The sequence below is a fragment of the Centruroides vittatus genome, unplaced genomic scaffold (assembly GCF_030686945.1).
Source record: "Centruroides vittatus isolate TY-2023 unplaced genomic scaffold, ASM3068694v2 scaffold_2342, whole genome shotgun sequence".
Taxonomy (NCBI): domain Eukaryota; kingdom Metazoa; phylum Arthropoda; class Arachnida; order Scorpiones; family Buthidae; genus Centruroides; species Centruroides vittatus.
In genome coordinates this window covers 450,601-470,129 of record NW_027122688.1, presented here as the reverse complement: position 1 = coordinate 470,129, position 19,529 = coordinate 450,601, and the positions used below count along the sequence as shown (strand labels likewise).

The window sequence follows — 19,529 nt, the reverse complement described above, 5'->3', positions numbered from 1 at the left end:
GTAACAAGTTCGGTACAACAGATTCCGGTACAACAGTACGACGGTACAACGGTATTCAGTGCTTAAGGCCTTGTGGTGAAGAAGAGAAAGATTATTGTTGACAGTGATAGTAATGTCCCAGGGGTAGTCAGCAGTTCCCCTAAGCACGGTACAGCTATGAGGAAGACAGGCTTGGTTGTTGCGGTTGCAGTAGGACTACTGACAGAAGACAGTATTGTAGGAATTCATGAGTGATGTGAGAATGGAGGTGGAAGCGATGCCTCTACCTGCGTTAAACTGTAGAAAAACTAATAGGGTTATTAGGGTGTTGTTTTATATTCGGTTTGTTTTAAAAGGTTGGTCTTGATACGTTGGTATATGCTGCAGGAGCTGTCCCATGCGTTGTAGTCAGTGGAGCCGGTTTTTTATGCTTGCAATTGATGCAGGTAGCTGTTTTACCTTTGTTATTAGAGTCTTTGTATGAGTAGTCGCCCGTGCAGTGGCTGCATGTGACTGTTGGCTGGCTTCAATTTTTTGATGTGTGTCTAAATCTACAGGAGCGGAAACATTGCATGACAGGGCAAAAATCCGCCACACGGCATCTGGACCATTCCAGATTGACTTTACCAAGGATTAGCATGAATTTTTTCAAGTTGGGTGAAACTTGTTCACCCAGTTAGTGAATCCATTGGTGTGTCTGCCCATGGCAAATTTTATCATGGCAATTTTGACTGTAGAAGAGTTGGGATAGATCTTCTCTAGTGATCTGGACTGGAAAAGAGTAGATTATAAGGTTTGGAAATCGTTTCTCGACTTTTTTACCGTCATCTGAGAGTTATTTTCCTCAATGAATTTCTGTAATTTGTGTGTGTCAGACTCTTTCCTAATTTCGATGGCCAGGCCTCAGTTTCTATATTTTGTAGTTTCTCAATTTCAATATTGAGCTAAGACAGGCTTGATACGATCATAAATAATTTTTCTATGGTTGTTACAGCTCGTGTCACTACTATTATGGTACAGAAGCAGCACCTCTGTACTTGCCATAGCAGTTTTCAGGTTTTTGGTACTTTTTGCGGTTAACGACCTTGCATGATTGAAGCAGTGCTGTAGGTGATTGGAGTAGCAGTTGGGAGGCTGTTACTAGCATGGATTTTGTCGACTTTCTCCTGAACATACATTTGATTTGCAAGTATTTTCTGGATGGGGCCATTATTAATTAATTTTCCTATCTTACCAGAAATTTCATCTAATTGTCCTTCAGGTGGTCCCTGGGTTAATTTTCTTAATATGTCGCTAATATTTTTCCTAATAATGCTGTTTCTGGTAGTAAGGCCATTTAATTTGTCAGTAATCTCGGTCAATTTTCGGTTTAGTTCGAAAGAATGCTGATCCAAGGTGAAATCAGTTCTTGAAGGAAACAGGATGCGCATTGGTGGGGTCATACCTGTGATCACAGGCTCCATAACCATGGGGAACCTTAATCCCTTGCTAGCAGGAGTGTCCTGATACATAGAAGCTCCTGAAATAGTGCTTTTAGCATTAGTATGGGTTAACAAAGCCTATTCTTTCTTAGGAGTGGGCACTTGAGGCAATTTATCATTGGTGGCTGAAAGGCTGAAAGGGCACAGTGGGCAGAAGGCCTGGTGGGCAGATGGCCTTGATGGTGGTCTCTGCAAGGTCTATGATTTTTAATGTATTAGGTTGGATATATAACGAGTATGAATGTCCGAGGAAAAACGTCAGTTTATATTGTCCACAAAATAACCTTTGACGTCATCAACCTTTGTCTATCTGATAGGCCAGGTCTAGAAATTCTGGTAGGGTGCACGGATCCATGAAAAAAATAGCAAAGCACGTCACTACAAGTCAAGCGCGTGTAGAATACCAAAAATGGGGACCCCGCACTAGTCAGAGAAACTAGGTCACCAAGCTCAAAAATGTTGGCTCCACATTAGTGTAACGTCGTCGACCCAAATGGTAGGAAATTGGGGAAAAATCGTCCCCTTACAATTAATTGAATTATTGAAAGTACTTACCAGGTAGATACTGGCTTATTATCCAATAGGGTAATCCAAAATAGTTTTTGTATCCAAAGATGCTGGCAGAAAATGGCTGATGTTGGTGGGTAACTGGTCTACTAGATAGCAGGTCTTCCCCAAACCAAAAGTAGATGAGAAATATCACTCATCAGGCACATATCCAAAAGGGTAATCGAAACAACAAGGCACACACAAGATGGCTGCTGGTGTTGTCTTCTCTCTTCTTCCCAACTTCAGAGGCCAACAAAAGCACAAACTTTCAGAATAGAATTGACCTAAAAAGTTAGGATTAGCTTAGCTAAGCCTAACTACTGAGCTAACCCTAAAATAGCCCTAAAATCCTGTACAACTGTATAAGAAAGACACACTTAGCCATAAAACTAGGCCTAGCAATTCTAAAACAGAAAAACTGAGAAGCACTAGAGAATTATTCTTTTATGAAGGCACAACTCTCACCCATGGTTTAGTCAGAAATGGCACAGCCACAGGGCACTGTGGTGAGGTGGAACGAGGCAACTGTTATCAAGCCCTTCTCTTTTCCAACATTGGCGATGTTTGTAGAAAAGATTCAAATTAATAAAAGTAAGCTAGAAGAAGGCTGTTTGGATACTAAGGATTATAAAAGTCTTCTCTCAGTGTAAAAATACATGGTTAAGAAATTGCCTAAGTATCAAAACCAGTGATAATTAGTAATTTTGATAAAGGTTTTATGTTCATTTTGGTTTTTTTTCTTTGTATTTTATCTTAATTTTATGTATATATGTATTTCTATTTCATTGGCTATTTGTATTTTTAAATTGAATTTTTCGTGTTCCATTTATGGAAAAGTTTAGTTCCATTCTTCTTTTCTACCTGAAGATGGCCTGTAAATTAGGCTGAAAACGTTTGTTTTGAATTAAATATTTTTGTCGGCAACTCGGAAGTGTTTTGTATATGTTTTTGGTTTTGCTGAGTTCTTTCTCATATTATTATGGACATTGTACAGTCAATTAAGCCAAAAGCCTTGCAATACTGAAGACTTTCTAGTATGCAGACACTCACTTTAACGAGAAAAATAAAACTTACGTGGAAATTCTTAGGGACAGCAAGACAGCCTTACTACAAGTCCACAAATTAAACACAAAACTGAACATTATTGCACGAACAGTAACCTTTCTCCAGTGCTTATCTGTGAAAGGTCTTAAGGTCTCATTTACATGGGTTAGGAGCCACTCTGACATTGGGGGAAATGAGAGGGCCGACCTCCTTGCAAAAGAAGTCAGCATGCTCATCAACAAAACCAGTGTTTGGGCAGCTCCCCAGCTTTTGGCTTCATGAGGAACTTAAAAAATTTACGATCTCGATCTGGTTTTTATGGTGTAGCATTCATTGTCATACCATTTATTTGTTATATGAGTTTAACATGGTACAGAATTAACATACATTAAATCCAACGATATTGCCGCTTTAGTTATACAGTACATTCTACTAAACATTCCGGTATGAGGGCTTTTCTATACTCATCTAATAAGACATTATCTAATTCAACATAAAATGAATATTTAAGTTCATTCCTCCATATCCCTCCATTTACATATAAGTTGTCCATGAAAAAGACCGGATGATGGTAATAGGATCGTTGTTAGTAGAACTGGTGAATGATCTGAGCCAATTTCTCTTAAAATACTTAAATCACAGAGGCAGGGTAAGGCATGGACGACATGGGTCGCCACCTACGGCCTCGCTGTCCAAGGGCCTCGCGTCTCGACAGTTTATGCATTACTTGAAAGCCGTGGACGCAACGAAAACATTTTACTCTTCCTAAAACAATAAATATATTGACATACCGAATTTGTTTATATTTAGTCTAGCAACATTTGCTGGCGTCGCGGTGCTATCGCGGAAAATCCCTGTCAGCCAGAGCTGGGGATTTCCCATTCTTTTTGTTTACGTTACTTTTACACTTCTCAACGGCTAGAAAGCCAATCACAGTATTGCACGCAGTCTTGCCCAGTACGTATGTGATATTATTTTGTATTGTTGACAGTATTTGATGTGAGAGTAAAGTGCGGTTTATTGTTTGAAAACAATTAATAGTTATTAAATAAACAGGTAGTGTCTATTGATCGGACCGATCAATAGACACTACGGTACATTGAACTAAATTTAATAAAAACCATTGGCCTACCAACAAATCGTTTTTGTTTGAAGTTTGTACTGTACTTGTAGGATGTCAAGTTTACCATACACCTTAAGAACTTTATAACGTGAATTAAAGTTTACGAAACAACGATGTCTCACAAAAGTGGCAAATTACAACGTTAAAACATTTACAGTGTAAGCTTTCACACGCAAATAAATTAACTACTCAGCAGTGAGCGACGTAGCAAAAGGACGTCTAGTACCAGACACCTAAGTTTTTCCTATATTATAAGAAAACTTTACAGCTCAATTCGTCCAGATTACCTTCCATACAAAACTTCATTGTCTTATAAAAACACTTGTTAAAACTCATTTTTCTAAAAAAAAAATTTTAATAATTTTTTTACACTTTTTACAGTCATTACATTTTTACCAAGTTCAAATGTGGAGGGTTCTATCGGACATGACAAAAATCTGCAAGAAGAGAATTACTTTTTGTTTTTCAAACAACTTTTTATTATTAGACAGAGTTATTATTGAGAAATATATAAAAGTACCAATTATAGATTGTAAAACTAAGTTAATTTATGAGAATAAAGTAGTATAAATAAGAAAAATTAAAAACTTACCAGTCTGAAAATTTAACAATTCGTTTTTATGACAAATATATTTTGTGTTTATTCTTATCAATTTTAAACTGTTTCCGATACAATTCGTAACACCTCCGTCTCATATAAACTGCAACATTATGGTCCGATACAACCCGCAACATATCTTGTCCGATACAACCTGAAACATCATAAAACATAACATAGGTTACCACATATGTATTAGTAAGCTTAAGAAAATTTCCGGCCTACAAGTTAAAGAACAATAATAGTTGTTTTCTACAATAGAAATAAAAACAACTTATTCTCATTTAGAAGCAAGCTATGACGACCAGAAATTATCTTGATTCACTGAAAACACAACGAAAACAACGAAATTCTCTGCCACGTGTCAACGGCACAACTGACTGACCAAATATAATGGCATCTGACCTTTCTTTGTTCACCTAACACCCTGGTGTTGTCCTGCTACCTGCAATCAAAATTAAAAACAACGCTTGTCCGATACTAGACCCTGTCCGGTAGTAGACGACCTTCCCCTATATATACGTCAAAGGCAATCCTGTGGCAGTGGTGAGCGACGTATATATCCGCAAAAAAATTCATATAAAATACTTGGTTCATTTCGTAAAGTTGTAGAATTTTCAAGAGTAGTTGGATTTTCCAAAATTGTTTTGGAATATCCTTTAGTTTTCAAGAAATTACAATAAAAAATAGAATTAAATAAAATTAAAATAAATATGAAATTTCAGACAGCCATCTATCGACATAAATCGAATTTAAATCTCCCGCCATCATCTGATTGGTTAAAATAATTAATATTCGTAATCGGGGCGAGCAGAAAAAAGTAGGCGTGACTTCTCTTAATCACGCTATCGCGAGAGCTCCGATGCAACCTCGAAAAGCGACAGCCTACGTCATCAGTCTAACGGTTTTTGTAAGACCTTCTTATTGTGAAATCAACATTATAGTAAAACGACGTAGTAATCTGTAGTAAAACAGTCTTTTATATATTCGGAGTAGTTTGTAAAACTTGAATTTTAATCTAATAAGTATGATTTAGTTCAGAAACATTATAAATACATCATTAAGTAGGAGAATAACATAAGAAACTTCATTTTTTAGTATAATACAATTTACAAAATCAAAAGTTCATATATCATGATATTAGAAAAAACTAGATCGAAACATACAAAGTCAACTAATTTACTTAAATCTAGTACATTATACAACTGTCGACACTCTTGCCTTTCTCACTTTCATCAAACAAAATTCAAAAACTTCAATTAATCCTTTATATATTTAAGCGCCATTACTATTCGAATGATATATTATTATATCAAGCTGAATTTTACATAATTTAAAACTGTGATTACAAATATAATTGAAAATTATTTTTGATATGTACACTAGGCCATAATTATCAAAATCAAATTGTAAAACTATAAATTTTACTAACATTTTTTTATTTAGGAATATATAATAATACTTTATCTATTAGTCTTGCAATATTCTACTTTCTCTATTCACATCCACTTTGTTTCATCTAATTATACTTAAAATGTAAAAAAAATATACCAACAAATCAATTTGCTAAAAAAGGGACTACTTGCTAATTGAACTTTGTATTCTTTTTTGACGTACTTCTACGTTTTATCATTAAATTGGTAGACATGTCTAAATAGCATACATATAAACACTAAAAAACATAAATGTTTCAAAACTAGAACTAGATAATTATATGCAAAGATAAATTAGTAGTCCAATAATACATACTTCCACTTATATCCAAGAATTATATCCAGAGATCAGTTATTACTAATTGTCAAAAATAAATTATTTTTCAACTTTTTTTTTAAATTCACAGTAAAATTTTTAGTTTTATCCGTTAAAAACAACGCAAAATGTATGGATCCACGTAATAAAAATTTGAAGTAGTGAACTTCGAAAGATAAAGGGAATATACAAACACCAAACTGCACTCTACAAAATGTCTGGCCCAAACTGATCATATACAAAACAAAATAAAAATGCTCTTGTCCAATGTCATCGCTCAACGAAAAGTTTCTGAATATCGACTTCTTTCGAAGAAATAATCATTTATTGTACAGTTTTTATAAGCTGAAAATTATTCTGTTTACTTTGATGAAATTTCTTACAGTTATTATATACAGAATATGTACAGAAACATTCAATTTTAAACGATGACATTCGCTAAAATTTATTAATTTGTACACAAACACTAAATTTTAAACATATTTCTTGGTGATAGGAAGTTCACATGACAGAAAGCTATTTTTATCGACTTGGCGGAGTTTTCTCATAGTGATGTTTGTCATATCTAATCTGCATATTAGTGATAGTACATTACCAATCGTTATTAATCAGATCTAGACATTTTATATTATTTAAACTTGACTGGATTAGTAAAATAATTATATAAAATTTTTAGTGTTTTGCAGAAAAGTTTTAATGATGTAATGGTCTTTCCATGGTTCACGGAAGATTTTGGGCAGTGACCTTTTTTATATCTAATTTGCATAATTATAATGGTAAATTATTAATCTTTATTAAACAGGTTTAGTTTATGTGTATTAGTCAAATTCTTTGGGTTTTGTAAAAGAATTTTTTAAAACTTTTAGCATTTATTCACAAACTTTTAGTCACATGATGTCACTGCCCATAAGCATTTTCATCTTGTCTATTGTATATGATCAGTTCTGGCCAGATTTCGTAGAGTGCGGTTTGGTGTATGTGTAAAGACCCGAATATAGGAATAACGAGATTCGATTTAAATTTTTTTTTTTATTTGCCATTTTTCGACTGGTGTCAGAAAGTTAGGGATAAATCAACCACAGAAACAAAAAAACACCCAACAAATTTTTTCGTAAAAATTAATCATAAGCCTTCGTTCCCACAGCAATACTTCCGTGTAGAATATGAGTTTACTGTTGAAAAATGATTATGTCATTTAATTCACAATTGGTCAAAAAGGACTTTCACCCTTGACGTGCATCGTGAAATCTCGAACCCGAAATAAAAGGAAAACGAATGATGACATAACAGTTCGACAACTGTCGAACTGTTATGTCATCATTCGTTTCGAACTGTCGAATAAAGTTTCGACAACTGTCAAGTGAGTGTGTGAGTGCCGTGGATTATTGTCTCCTGCCGTTGAAGCCGTCCCTCCCATCCATCCTTTTCCTTCGATTGAACTTCAGTCAATTTGACTCATATTTTAAGGAACTGATGTACTTCGGACTTTGCCACAATCCCAGGATTATCAAGGTATTTACTCTACTCGCGATGTTTTGTAAACTCTCTCTCTCTCTCTAATCAATCGAGACGTGGTTGAGTAATTCGATTCGATAATGTAATTAACACTTCCGATTATGTCAATTGATGTAATCCTTATCAATCCCAAAATAAACGGGTATTTTTTATTTAAATATAGAGTGGTGTGAGTTTCTTCCTTCATTATCATCTCCTCCGTTCGAACCCGGAACTAAGTACGTGATCGTTCATTCGATCAGTCATTTTTCCTATCCCGAAAAACGCTTATCTATCCGCGAGAAATCTGATAGATTGGTGTCAGTTCCTGACGTGAACAGGATCCAACGATCCTTATCCGAAAGCAAACGTTGACCGCTCGATCCCTAGTCATCCTTTCTACAAACGAGATCAGACCTCAAGGTCTTGTGCCGTTAAGAGGTAGAGAGGGTAAGAATCGTCTTCTATCTTCTACCCTCAGTTAATCTCACATTTGTATATTCTCATTATCTTTCGAAGTTCACTGCGATAAATTTTTATTACGTGAATCCATACATTTTGCGTTGTTTTTAACGGATAAAACTGGAAATTTTACTGTGAATTTAGAATGAAAAGTTGAAATTTAATTTATTTTCGACAATTAGAGAGATTTGATCTTTGGATATAATACTTGGATATAAGTGGAAGTATGTATTATTGGACTACTAATTTATCTGTTCATATAATTATCCAGTTCTAGTTTTGAAACATTTATGTTTTTTAGTGTTTATATGCGTGTTATTTAGACCTGTATACCAATTTAGTAATAAAACGTAGAACTACATCAAAGTCCAGTTGGAGGATTTTAGAAGAATTTATACTTTAACAATTTGTTTCGATTATTCTGGTCAGTGTTAATGTGCATAGTTGTACTGTAAATTACTTCGTTTTACTATGTTACAGGAAGTAGGTCACGCATTGGATTGCCAACATAGACTGTTCGCTTTTTCAGAGTGAAGCGGACCCTCTTAGTTAAGAGTGTTTTAGGGAAGTTATGCTTTTTTTCTGATGCATGCCAATCATAAATACTGTTTTTAAAATGAAATATCGGTCAATTACGATAACATATGTAATATATTTGAAGATGAATATAAAAATATTTTTACATTTTTTTTATTGTTTTGTCGTTTCTTAAAGTTTAATTTATTTAAATTCATTATATGTAAAGTAAGTTTATTTACAAAATGCTAATATTTTGAACCGCTTTAATTTATCGGTGTAAATTTGAACAACGAATTTTAACATTTTAAATAAAAGATATACTGAAATTTTTATTTATTTACAATGATTATGTAACTTCTACAAAAAGTAGAACACGACACAACCTTCATCCACATTTCAGTCTGGTGGAAAGGCCGCCAGGCGTCATAGTTGTAAACGTAACAACCTTTACGTCATCTACCATTGTTGATTAAATTCGTTAATTGTCAATTACATTTTCTTGTATTTGGTTCGCAGGTTGAAAAAAAATCGATGTTACTTAAATGCCTGAATCTTTAAATAATTATATAAAATTGAAAATAAATTCAAAACTTTTGAAAAATTTGTAACGGATAAAAAATCACAAAAAATTTAATATAAATTTGAAAAAAAATATTTTAGCAAGAAATTACTGCAAAAAAATATACATATAAAAAATTATGTGACAATAAAGAAAGATTTTTTCTTTACTAGACGTAACTGTTTAAAAAATTTTTTCCTACACAAAACCGAGAAAAACGTGGAAATTCTTAAAAAATTTCTCACACTCTTTCTCCATAAGTAAATGGTAGCGCCACGTCTGACTGTTTCACTGTTAAGAGGTTAAAGTTCGATTACTCCACCAAAATTTTTACAGGTCCATCAGAAAAACACGTTGCAAAGGAATCCCTGAGATTTAGCCAGTCACAACTCCTTTCCCTTATGACAATGAAACAGCGTGACAAACAAACCTTCTTAATCGAGTTCGTTTAGTAACCTGCTTACCGGCCGAAACTCGGTCTTTTTATATGGATTGAAGTTCGGATTGATTCACCAATTAGCGCGTCGTGTCTCTGTCAGTGGTCTGGCGATGTTTCGATGACAGGCGGCCAATCAGCGATCCTGCTTCACAAACTAATGGTCGTTTCTCCAATGTCGATCGTTGCTCGTTTGAAAACAGCGACAACGCGGAAATCGTACGTCCAGACGATTCTATGCTGAAAAAAGCTTTTCAAAATTAAAACTAATAAAAAAAATGATTTAAGAAATACAATGGGTCGGGAAAGACTTTCAGCTTTCGCAGTTTTATCTATTGAAGTACATGTAGCAGGGGTGGGCAAGCAAGAGTTCAGTGGGAGCTGCAATTTAGGTTTTGCAAAATGCATGGGAGCCACAGTTCTGTACCGCGATTCCATTATATAGTATAATTTAAATTTAATACGTATAAAACAAATATTGAGTTTTTTAATAAACATATTTTCACAAAATTGTGGAAATAAAATAGTAGAAATGAAAATAAAAAACAGAAATTAACATTTTCAGCAAGAGCCACATGTAACTCAATAAGAGCCGCATTTGCCCATGTCTAATATATAGCATCTAAGGTGAATTACGATACAATTATTAAGGAGTTCAGTAAGGCTAAAAGCTGGAAATTTCTGTTTATTTAATTCTTTTTTAAGTTTTGAAGTTATGTCAGTCAAAGAATATAGTTTGCATTTTTATGAATACAAATTTGACAGTTTCAACTGCTTTTTATTTCATAAAATCTGTCTTCTTGCGCCACCAGAAGACCTCGTAAAATGAATTTTGCCCACATCAAATTTTGGTCTTGCCCCGCCACTATTAAATCATTTACAACACGAAAATATATTGTGTTTTAAAAAAATATATAAAATATATTTCTTGTGATACTATAACAAAATCAATCGCACTTCCTCCTTTTATTGCATGACACGTAAAATTACCATTTTGGTATCCTGGTAATAAACCGTTCAAACAAATATGATTGTTTTCCACTCAAAAATTATATATGGTTTTTCCCCTATCATTAACAATTGGATCACTTGAGGTTCTTATTGCACTATGACAGACCTCAGTAAAACATGAAAAATAATCAGGCTGTCCCATTCGAGCGTTCAAATCAGAACATAAGATTACGTTAGTTTCAGGTAGCAGGTAATTTACTACAAGCGATAAAGTGTTGTTAAAATCAAAATCAAAATAACTGTGAGGCGAAATATCAAATACTATTAGTTGGAAATTAGCGGACTTTTCAGTATCTAGTTTTAAAATCAAAACAAAGCGTGATTGGAAGGTAATATAAACTTGAGAAAGTGTATCTAATCTATGACCAACAATCAAACCACCACTGGGTCTTCCAGATCATTCAGAACGGTGTTCTACTTGATGGTAGATTTTATTTTTATCAAAGAACATTAATTCAATTATCCGTAAAATATGCCATATTTCCACTAAACAAAATATATTTATTTTAAATAGTAAATAACAAAAGTTAGGAAAAAATATTTATTATTTTATCTGCTATATTAAAAAAAGAAGTTTTTCGTTGTTGCCATTGTTAGAGTATAAAACATTATGTTCATTATGATTTTCCTGAATTTCATAATCTTCTTTACCATGAAAAATTATATTCCTAAAAAAAATTGTTGATTATTCGTTTTTCAAATTTCACATTTATAATTACAGACGAATATCTTGTCATTTACGATTAATTTATTATATCGCATTTTTACGTTAATAGCTCCTTTTGAGCGCATTTCTTCACCATAAAGTCTTAATTAATCTACTTCTGATAATTCTAGTATTTGGCAAATAGTCATTATTAATAAATATATTTCATTCTTTTAATTCTCAATTTTTTTTTATAAATTTTTGTTTTATCTTCAAAGTTAAGCAATTCACAAATAACCAATTTTTTGCATTAGGTTAAAATTTTCCAATTCGACATGCGCGATTGATACCCACATTCGTATACTGCAAGTTATCGTTAAATAGTTTTTGAACTTTGCAAAGAGAATCGTCCATCTTCTAAACTTAAACTTAAAAAGTTGTTTCGTCTTCCTTTGTCTTTCAGTTTTATAAACTTTTCCTATGAATTATCACATAATACATTTAATTCAGTAGACTTGGCAGTTTTAGTGTAATCTTTCTCTTTATCAGTTTTTAGGGCAAAGAGTCTGGATTCAAAATCTACTAAAGCAGTATCAATGTTTTCAATCCATGCTAGCATTCTATCTAATCGTTCTAAAAGTACTTGTGATTTATTATTTGAAAAAGCTCGTAGCTTCAACAAAAGTTTAATTCTTTCCTGGATGTTAATACCTCTTTCAGCACTTATATAAGACAAAATCAATTTTTCCGTTGACTCATCTGTAACATTACCTTCACTTCCAATTCGTTCCTTTACATTACGTGGTGATCCATCCTGGGGTAAACGTGAAAAAGTTTTTCTTTTCTGTCATGAAAATTCATTCATTTTCCGAAAAAATAACGATAAGTCAAGTCTCAAAAGAGCAGAAAAATTGTCATCAACAGCCACCAGACAATTTTAATTAATCCAGACATACATCGTTAATTTAAAAAACTAAAGAACGTATTTTTCGAGTTTCGATGTGAACAGACACATTTCTTCTGAATGACAAAAACTTTGCAGCCAAGAATATTATTCACTATGTTTTAATATGATTCATAATGTTAATACTTTTCGGGCTTTAGCATCTGTTTACTACAATAAAAATGAACTTAGTAAACAATTACACAAATGAAAACAAAATTTTACATATCATTATATAATAAAAATAGTAAAACTTTTATTAATAACATGTTTTGTAACCAATATCAACATTGCAATCGATAAAAAATGATATATTTTTTAAAATATAGAAACAATTAAAGTTCATAGTTTACTCTAAACTGAGAACATATGTGATTTAGATTTACAAAACACCCCTTTCATTTCATTACATTTTATTATTGCAATTATCCTAACTTAAATTTCCACAAACCCAAATTTGTATTAACTGACATACCGTCATTTAAAATTATACTTTTTTTCTGTTAATAAATTCAAATAGTTTTATGAATTTTCTTTAAATTTATAAAATTTATTTTATTATTCAGCGAAAAAGACTGTTTTGAATTGAAAATACCACTGACTTGAAACGTTCTTCTTAATACACATTTTTTTTCTTTTGATTTTGACTCGCAGACAAAAAAAGATTGCCGAACTCTGGTCTAATATTTTCCTTAGTTCCGGAATCTCCGCACTTTGAAAATATTTTTATTTATTCCCAAGTTCTTTTTTGCTTGGCAATGTCCGCGCTGTCGATCGTAAACTCAGCACTTGTCAATAACTCGGGAAATAAATACTCACGTTTCTGTTCAGATTGCACACTTTCACTCCTTTCATGACATAACAACTAACATCGACTATTATTCTTTTCCATAGTGGAAATATAAAGGTTCTTTCAGTCTTTACTCACTGTTAATTTTTACTTAATTTTTTCCGAATAAAAGTAATGAAGAACTTCCCATATCCAGAAATGGATAGATGACCACTTTTTTACCCTTTCTGGCCCTGACCAAAACAGTTGCATCTTTGCTCTTTTGATTGGTGACTAGATGAAGAATAATCTCTTGTTTCTTGTGACACTTCTGACAACTTATTCCACTTTTGCAAAGTTTTTCTGAGTGATTATCTTTTAAACATAAGAAGCAGAGTTACTTCTCTCTAGCAAACTGTCTTCTTTACCTCACGTTTTTTTACGAACTCATATCATTACCTCATGTCGTGCTACTTTTTGCAAAACGTACAACCATCTTTTGTCACTTCTCAAGATGAAATATTGGCGATAAAACTCGAACGTATCTGATTCTTGCTATTCATCGATTTGTTTGTTTTGATCCTCCCTTTTGAGTTTTCATATTTTAGGAAAGGATGTAATCGTAAAGTGAATGCTGAAGCTATGCAAAACAACTTTGTTTACAAAATGATTTAAATGACTGAAGCGAGCTTTCTCGTGCTTATCTTACAGAATTCATACGAGAGCCCTCTTCACTTCCGGTCAAATGATAATTTTCTTAAAATGGCTCGAATATCTGTAGGGTACTACATATCACTGAGTTAATTTTTTCCATACAATTCTTGTTTTTCATCGGCAAAAGCAAACAACAATGAGGTGTCTCTTTATCGTCAGGCTTAATAGTAGGCCATCTCAAAACTTTGTGCAAACTTCGGCCAATTTCAATCAGTTTTCGTAAATCTGTTTAATTTTTTTGCCTCTGGATAGACTATTTTGCATCCAACGTCTGGTAGTACCTTATCAATCTCCTCTCATTTCCCAATGTACACTGCTTAAACCCTTTCCATGCGGTTATACGCCTTTAGGCGTATGTCACGTTACTTGCCGTTTATTCGTGATGCGGCATACGCATTTAAGCGTAATTAATCAAAAAATTCGATTATTTTGCGTTATATTCGATTTTCCAGCGATCATAGCTTTGATTCGCTCTTTTGTAAATCGATTGACTTTGTTTAAACCAAAAAGTGTTTTGTTACCACCCCTGGGCCATAAATATTTTCGTAAAATGGATCTCCTACCATTCTACAGCAAATCTTCCCAGTTTACTACACAGTTGACTGAAAACAATTAAAGGGAAATTCCTTCTACAGTTTTATTGGGTATCTTTTGTCTTTGTTGACATTACTTTAACTAATCACAGACTCGCGAAAGGACAAAATTGCCGCGAAAAGTCCCGCCTCTGTCCTTTCAAGTAAAATGTAAACTATCGCAATGAATCCGCTTTTTAAATCGTTTTTTAGCATTAATTAACTAATTTAATGTACTTAGACATTAAATTAGCTAATTCTACAATATTTCGGCGAGTAAATATGTTTTTAAAACTATCTAGCAATAAATATTTCCAGGAAACTCCACCTCCCTATAGTAAATCTAGGAAGATTTTTTTGCTGTTAATTCGCTTTAAAAATTTTGTTTCTACGCCTATTACGCTTTAATTGGTAATTTATATTATGACTGAATCAACTTCAATAAATGAGAGTTTTTTTAAAACCATTTGGTTTGGATTTTCCTGGGAAGAACCAATCAACGTGATTAAACTCAGAATGTAAACAAACGTTAAAAGATAGCTATATTCATCATGTTAGAGCCGTAATTCTACTAGTTTCCATGTTATTTGACTTTATTTAGACAAGAAGATTTCTTATCAAAAGCTTGTATCTGAAAAATTTACCGAAAAACGCATTACTTCCGGATATTGCGTAATTGCAGGAAAAATTAACTAATCGCTTATTTTTAGTGTACTATTGTATAAAGCATTGGAGAAATATAAAAAAGTGTCAAATATTCACTATTTTAAGCAGAAATAAATGATGATAAACTTTAAAGTGTTGCTTTACGATAACAATCGACTCTTCTCCCTGCTAAGTAATTAGACATTGTGTAAATAATGGAAATAACTTTTTCTCCGCTCTAGCTGGAGAGCTGCGGTTTATTTTATTTAAAAGAAGACAGATGTATCTAACCAACAAATGTACAATGTTTAGCGATTTTCTTTAAATTAATTTTTTTTCTTTTGTTCGTACGCTTCAAATTTTAATATCGTTTTAAATTTCTATTAAACTAAAAATTAAATAGTCGTAAACTGTGATATGTTCTTAATCAAACAGATAAAACAGATTAAACATAGCACGATTTTGAAGCGAAATATCGCGATTTAAATATTATCCAAAAACTGCAAAAAATGCACCTCATGAAAAATTCCACTCAATTATTTGCTGTATATTGCCAGCATCGAAAGGGTTAAGGTAATAGAACCTTTGATTACTGTTTTTCGATTTTCGAAAGTATTCATAAATGTAACAAATTCCATAGGATATCCTCTGAAAGACTGCATATCCTGGCGTAGCTACGATGACTCGCGATGTTTGATCAACTATTGTCTGAATCATTGATGCTTGCTTTTCCATAAGAGTAGATGTTCGCTCTTCTAAACTTGACCTGCTGTGATAAAAGAGTATCATTTGGACCTACATTTTTCTTCTCTTTACAGTGGAATCTTTGTCAATCCATTCCATAATTACCTATTCGAATTGTGAGATCTTTTTGATTTCATCATGGTGAAGTGCAGCCATCTCATCTGCAGCATCTATTGTCAACTTTGGTATAACTATCTGATTAGTCTTTACATAGTTCTTGAAATACCGGAAAAAGTCGAACATCTTTGTTTTGATTTTTAGGAGATTTTTTTCTATCTCTTATCAGAAAATTGAATCTTCTTGTAAGAGCCGTAACAGTAGAAAAATGACCACAATCATTGTTCAACAGTCCTTGTAGCTCTTCTGCATGATGTTCTTTGTCAACTTTTTTTTTATTCTTAACTAATTCGCTTGTCCTTCTTCTTCATAACAGATAGTTATAAAATGTTAATGTAGTCGCCATAAATAATTATTATTGTAGATTACTCTAGATTGAATCTTCCTGCTTTGGACAATAAAAAGTGTGCTTAATCGTAAGAACTTATTCTCAAGTTCAAGTTTATTTCTTCAAATGTTCGAAATCCAGTTAACACGATCGAAACGATTTTATAAATAAACCGATAAAAGACAAAACACAAATTATGAATTAAGTAACATAAATTGCTCAGAGAATAACATAAATTACACGGCATACGTGAGAGTTTGTACAGAGTTTCAGCCTAAATGCGATTCTCTCTTTCTCATCTGCAATATCGTCACTTTTACCGCGTTTTTGCTTACGATTTCTTTTGCTTCAAAAACCCAACCGAACCAAAATTAAACCAGATCAGGTACCATCAAAAAGAACACAGTATTGTTAACTTGGGGTCATTTTGATCCCAGCAAAAACTTGCTCTATGACAGGAAAACAACACTTTATTACAATTTTTTCCCATGAAATAATATGGTATGACAATGTAATATAAAATTCAAATAATATTGCACACGTCTTCATGTGCTGTAGGCAAAATGTTACTTGTTGGCATTGGTTGCATAACTGTTTAGTATGGTCTTCTCACACAAACTTATTGCACTCATTACAGACAAATTTGGTTTCTTATCACTTGACCTGAAACAAATATGGCATCTCTTGTGTTGAAGTGCATGAAGTGGTGGGGTGCTTGTCGATGTCTCTGCTACAATGCCACAAATGCGAATGACCTGTTTGACATTTTTCGGCATCTGTTGCACTTCCAATCGTTCATGTGCATGTGGAGTGATCCAAGCCACTTTCGTCGTTTGTCTTTCTTATGTTTTTCTATGTTGGGCACATTTTTACTACCAATGTCGCTTAGCTCATCTAAACACTGCAGAACATTTTCGTGAAAAAGTCCCCTTTGTGTCGCCATATTGTTATGCCACGCACATCCTACAACCTTGAAATATGGAAATACGTTTAACACAAATCTGTCCTGACCAACAGTTGTAATGTGGCGCTATCAAATATTATTAGCATATTTTAAGTAATAAAGATTTTACTGTGTGGTTAGTTGTTCTTTAAAATGATGCCACTGAACTGCAATATTTTTCAAATTATTTTACATTTGTATGATAAATATTTCGAAATGCTTTATTTCAGTTAATTTTTTCAACAAAATAATTTTTACTTTAAGTAATAAATTTTCAAGTGTGTTACATTGCTTACATACAAAATTTTATTTTTGTATATTAGGGAGAAGAAGGAAAATTAAATAGGGAAACATGCGAATGTACTTGTAAATGTAAAAACAATAATACTAAGTGTATTAGAAAGGATGGAAATGAAACATGTATTGAGAAATATGAAATTTGCGATAATGAAACAGATTGTGCGGATGGGAGTGATGAAAGTTGTTGTCCAGGTATTTACTTTCTTATTATTAATAATTTACTGTTAAAAAACAACAAGATGATTGACTTGGGTCTGCATAACACGTTAAATATCTCTACATATATCGAAAACACATTGATGAAATACAAATAAAATGGTTATTGATTTCCTACTTAGTGAGGAAATCAAAGTATGTTTTAATACACTATTTTTCAATGTGAAATTAATGTTTTTCGACAAAGTGTATCTTCGGTCCTGAGATATTATCTCAGGACCGAAGATACACAGTGCATAATATTCCTAATAGTTAATTCAAGTAATAATTATTATATATCATATATTTTTCCTAGAAATTTTTACTAAATAATTTTTTGATGCCTTACTAATTAAGAAATAGAAAATATGAAAAAATCATCAATACCAGAAAAAAATATTCTTGGTAGAATACGACCGCAAACGAAAATATTGATATATTACAGGACTCTCTGAAAGTCGCTAAAATGTCTAATCAGATTTGTTTATTTATTTTTATTATACTTTTATACCCTGTTGTTGTTTTGTTTATTTTTATAATTCTGTACGTTTGTTACTGTTTTCGTTATTAATATTTTATATTATATATATATGTCTTTTGAATAGTTTTTTTTTCATATTTAGCCAAACACGCGTCAACAGCAACGTGATAAAGAAAACATTGTATTGTTTAAGTCTAATATTAACGAAACTGTATTTACTAAGAGCAATGTTCAAAATAACCACTCAGTCGGTTTCACGAAACACAAAGTTTATATTTACAATATAAATGTACAAAATACAACAAAATTAGAGTCACAATTAAATATGCACAAACACTAATCCAACGACAACCGACTATTCCCGTACACGTTCGTCGAAAGAACTCCTTACGAACAAACAGACTTGTAATTTTTTTTTTTTCTTTTTAACTTTTTCCGCCCTGTGGGCACTAAGAGGGCCTCTTATAGACGGCCCATTATGGGTTCGGCCAGGCCCACAATGGGGCGACCGGGTGGTGAGGGATGGGGCCCGACATATCCGAACAGACCACCCCCCGAAAAATTCCTGGGGATTATTCGACCCGTTCGGATTCGATCCCGGGTGCCCCAGAGCGATAGGCTGCCACCTTGACCGCTCGGCCATCCGACCGTCCTCAGACTTGTAATTACAAAACCTCCCAGTCAAAGACAAGTTCGTACTAAAACACTGCGGTTTACTTTATCCAAATTTCCGTAACGTCCAACGAGAGAGTTAGTTAGCACTTCGATGACAACGATCTCCCTTGATCCGATCCGATCTGATCTTAAATAGTCGACGGCGTTCGAACCCTGCTCCAATCACATTCAAATGTTTTCACAACGGTTGGCCAACGGTCACCTCACGCCGGCCAATCGTCCGTCGATCGCCGATTTCAAACTTAACGGTTCTTTCCAATGGAAGTTCCTAACGGCCGTTTCTAACAGCTTTTCCGTTATGGAAGTTCGTTATATTAAAACGGCGGAAATCGCACGCTTAGGCGATTCCAAACCCTACACCTCCGCGGCCAAGGATCAAACTGAGCTTAGCTCAAGCCTGTTTGATCCAACAACGACACACAGCAATTTTTCAAATGTCTGTTAGTGCGGACT

At 33.3% G+C, this 19,529-nt stretch overlaps 1 protein-coding gene across 1 annotated transcript in view; it reads left to right on the top strand.

Moving 5' to 3' along the window:
- LOC136987492 (LDL receptor repeat-containing protein egg-1-like) overlaps positions 1–18,385 on the top strand; it is a 117,827-nt gene extending 99,442 nt beyond the window's left edge. Inside the window, exons 15-16 of the mRNA XM_067285225.1 lie at positions 17,749–17,917; positions 18,366–18,385. Of these exons, the coding sequence (XP_067141326.1) occupies positions 17,749–17,917; positions 18,366–18,385 (189 nt within the window). The remainder of the gene's footprint in view (positions 1–17,748; positions 17,918–18,365) is intronic.
- Positions 18,386–19,529: the final 1,144 nt, after the last annotated feature.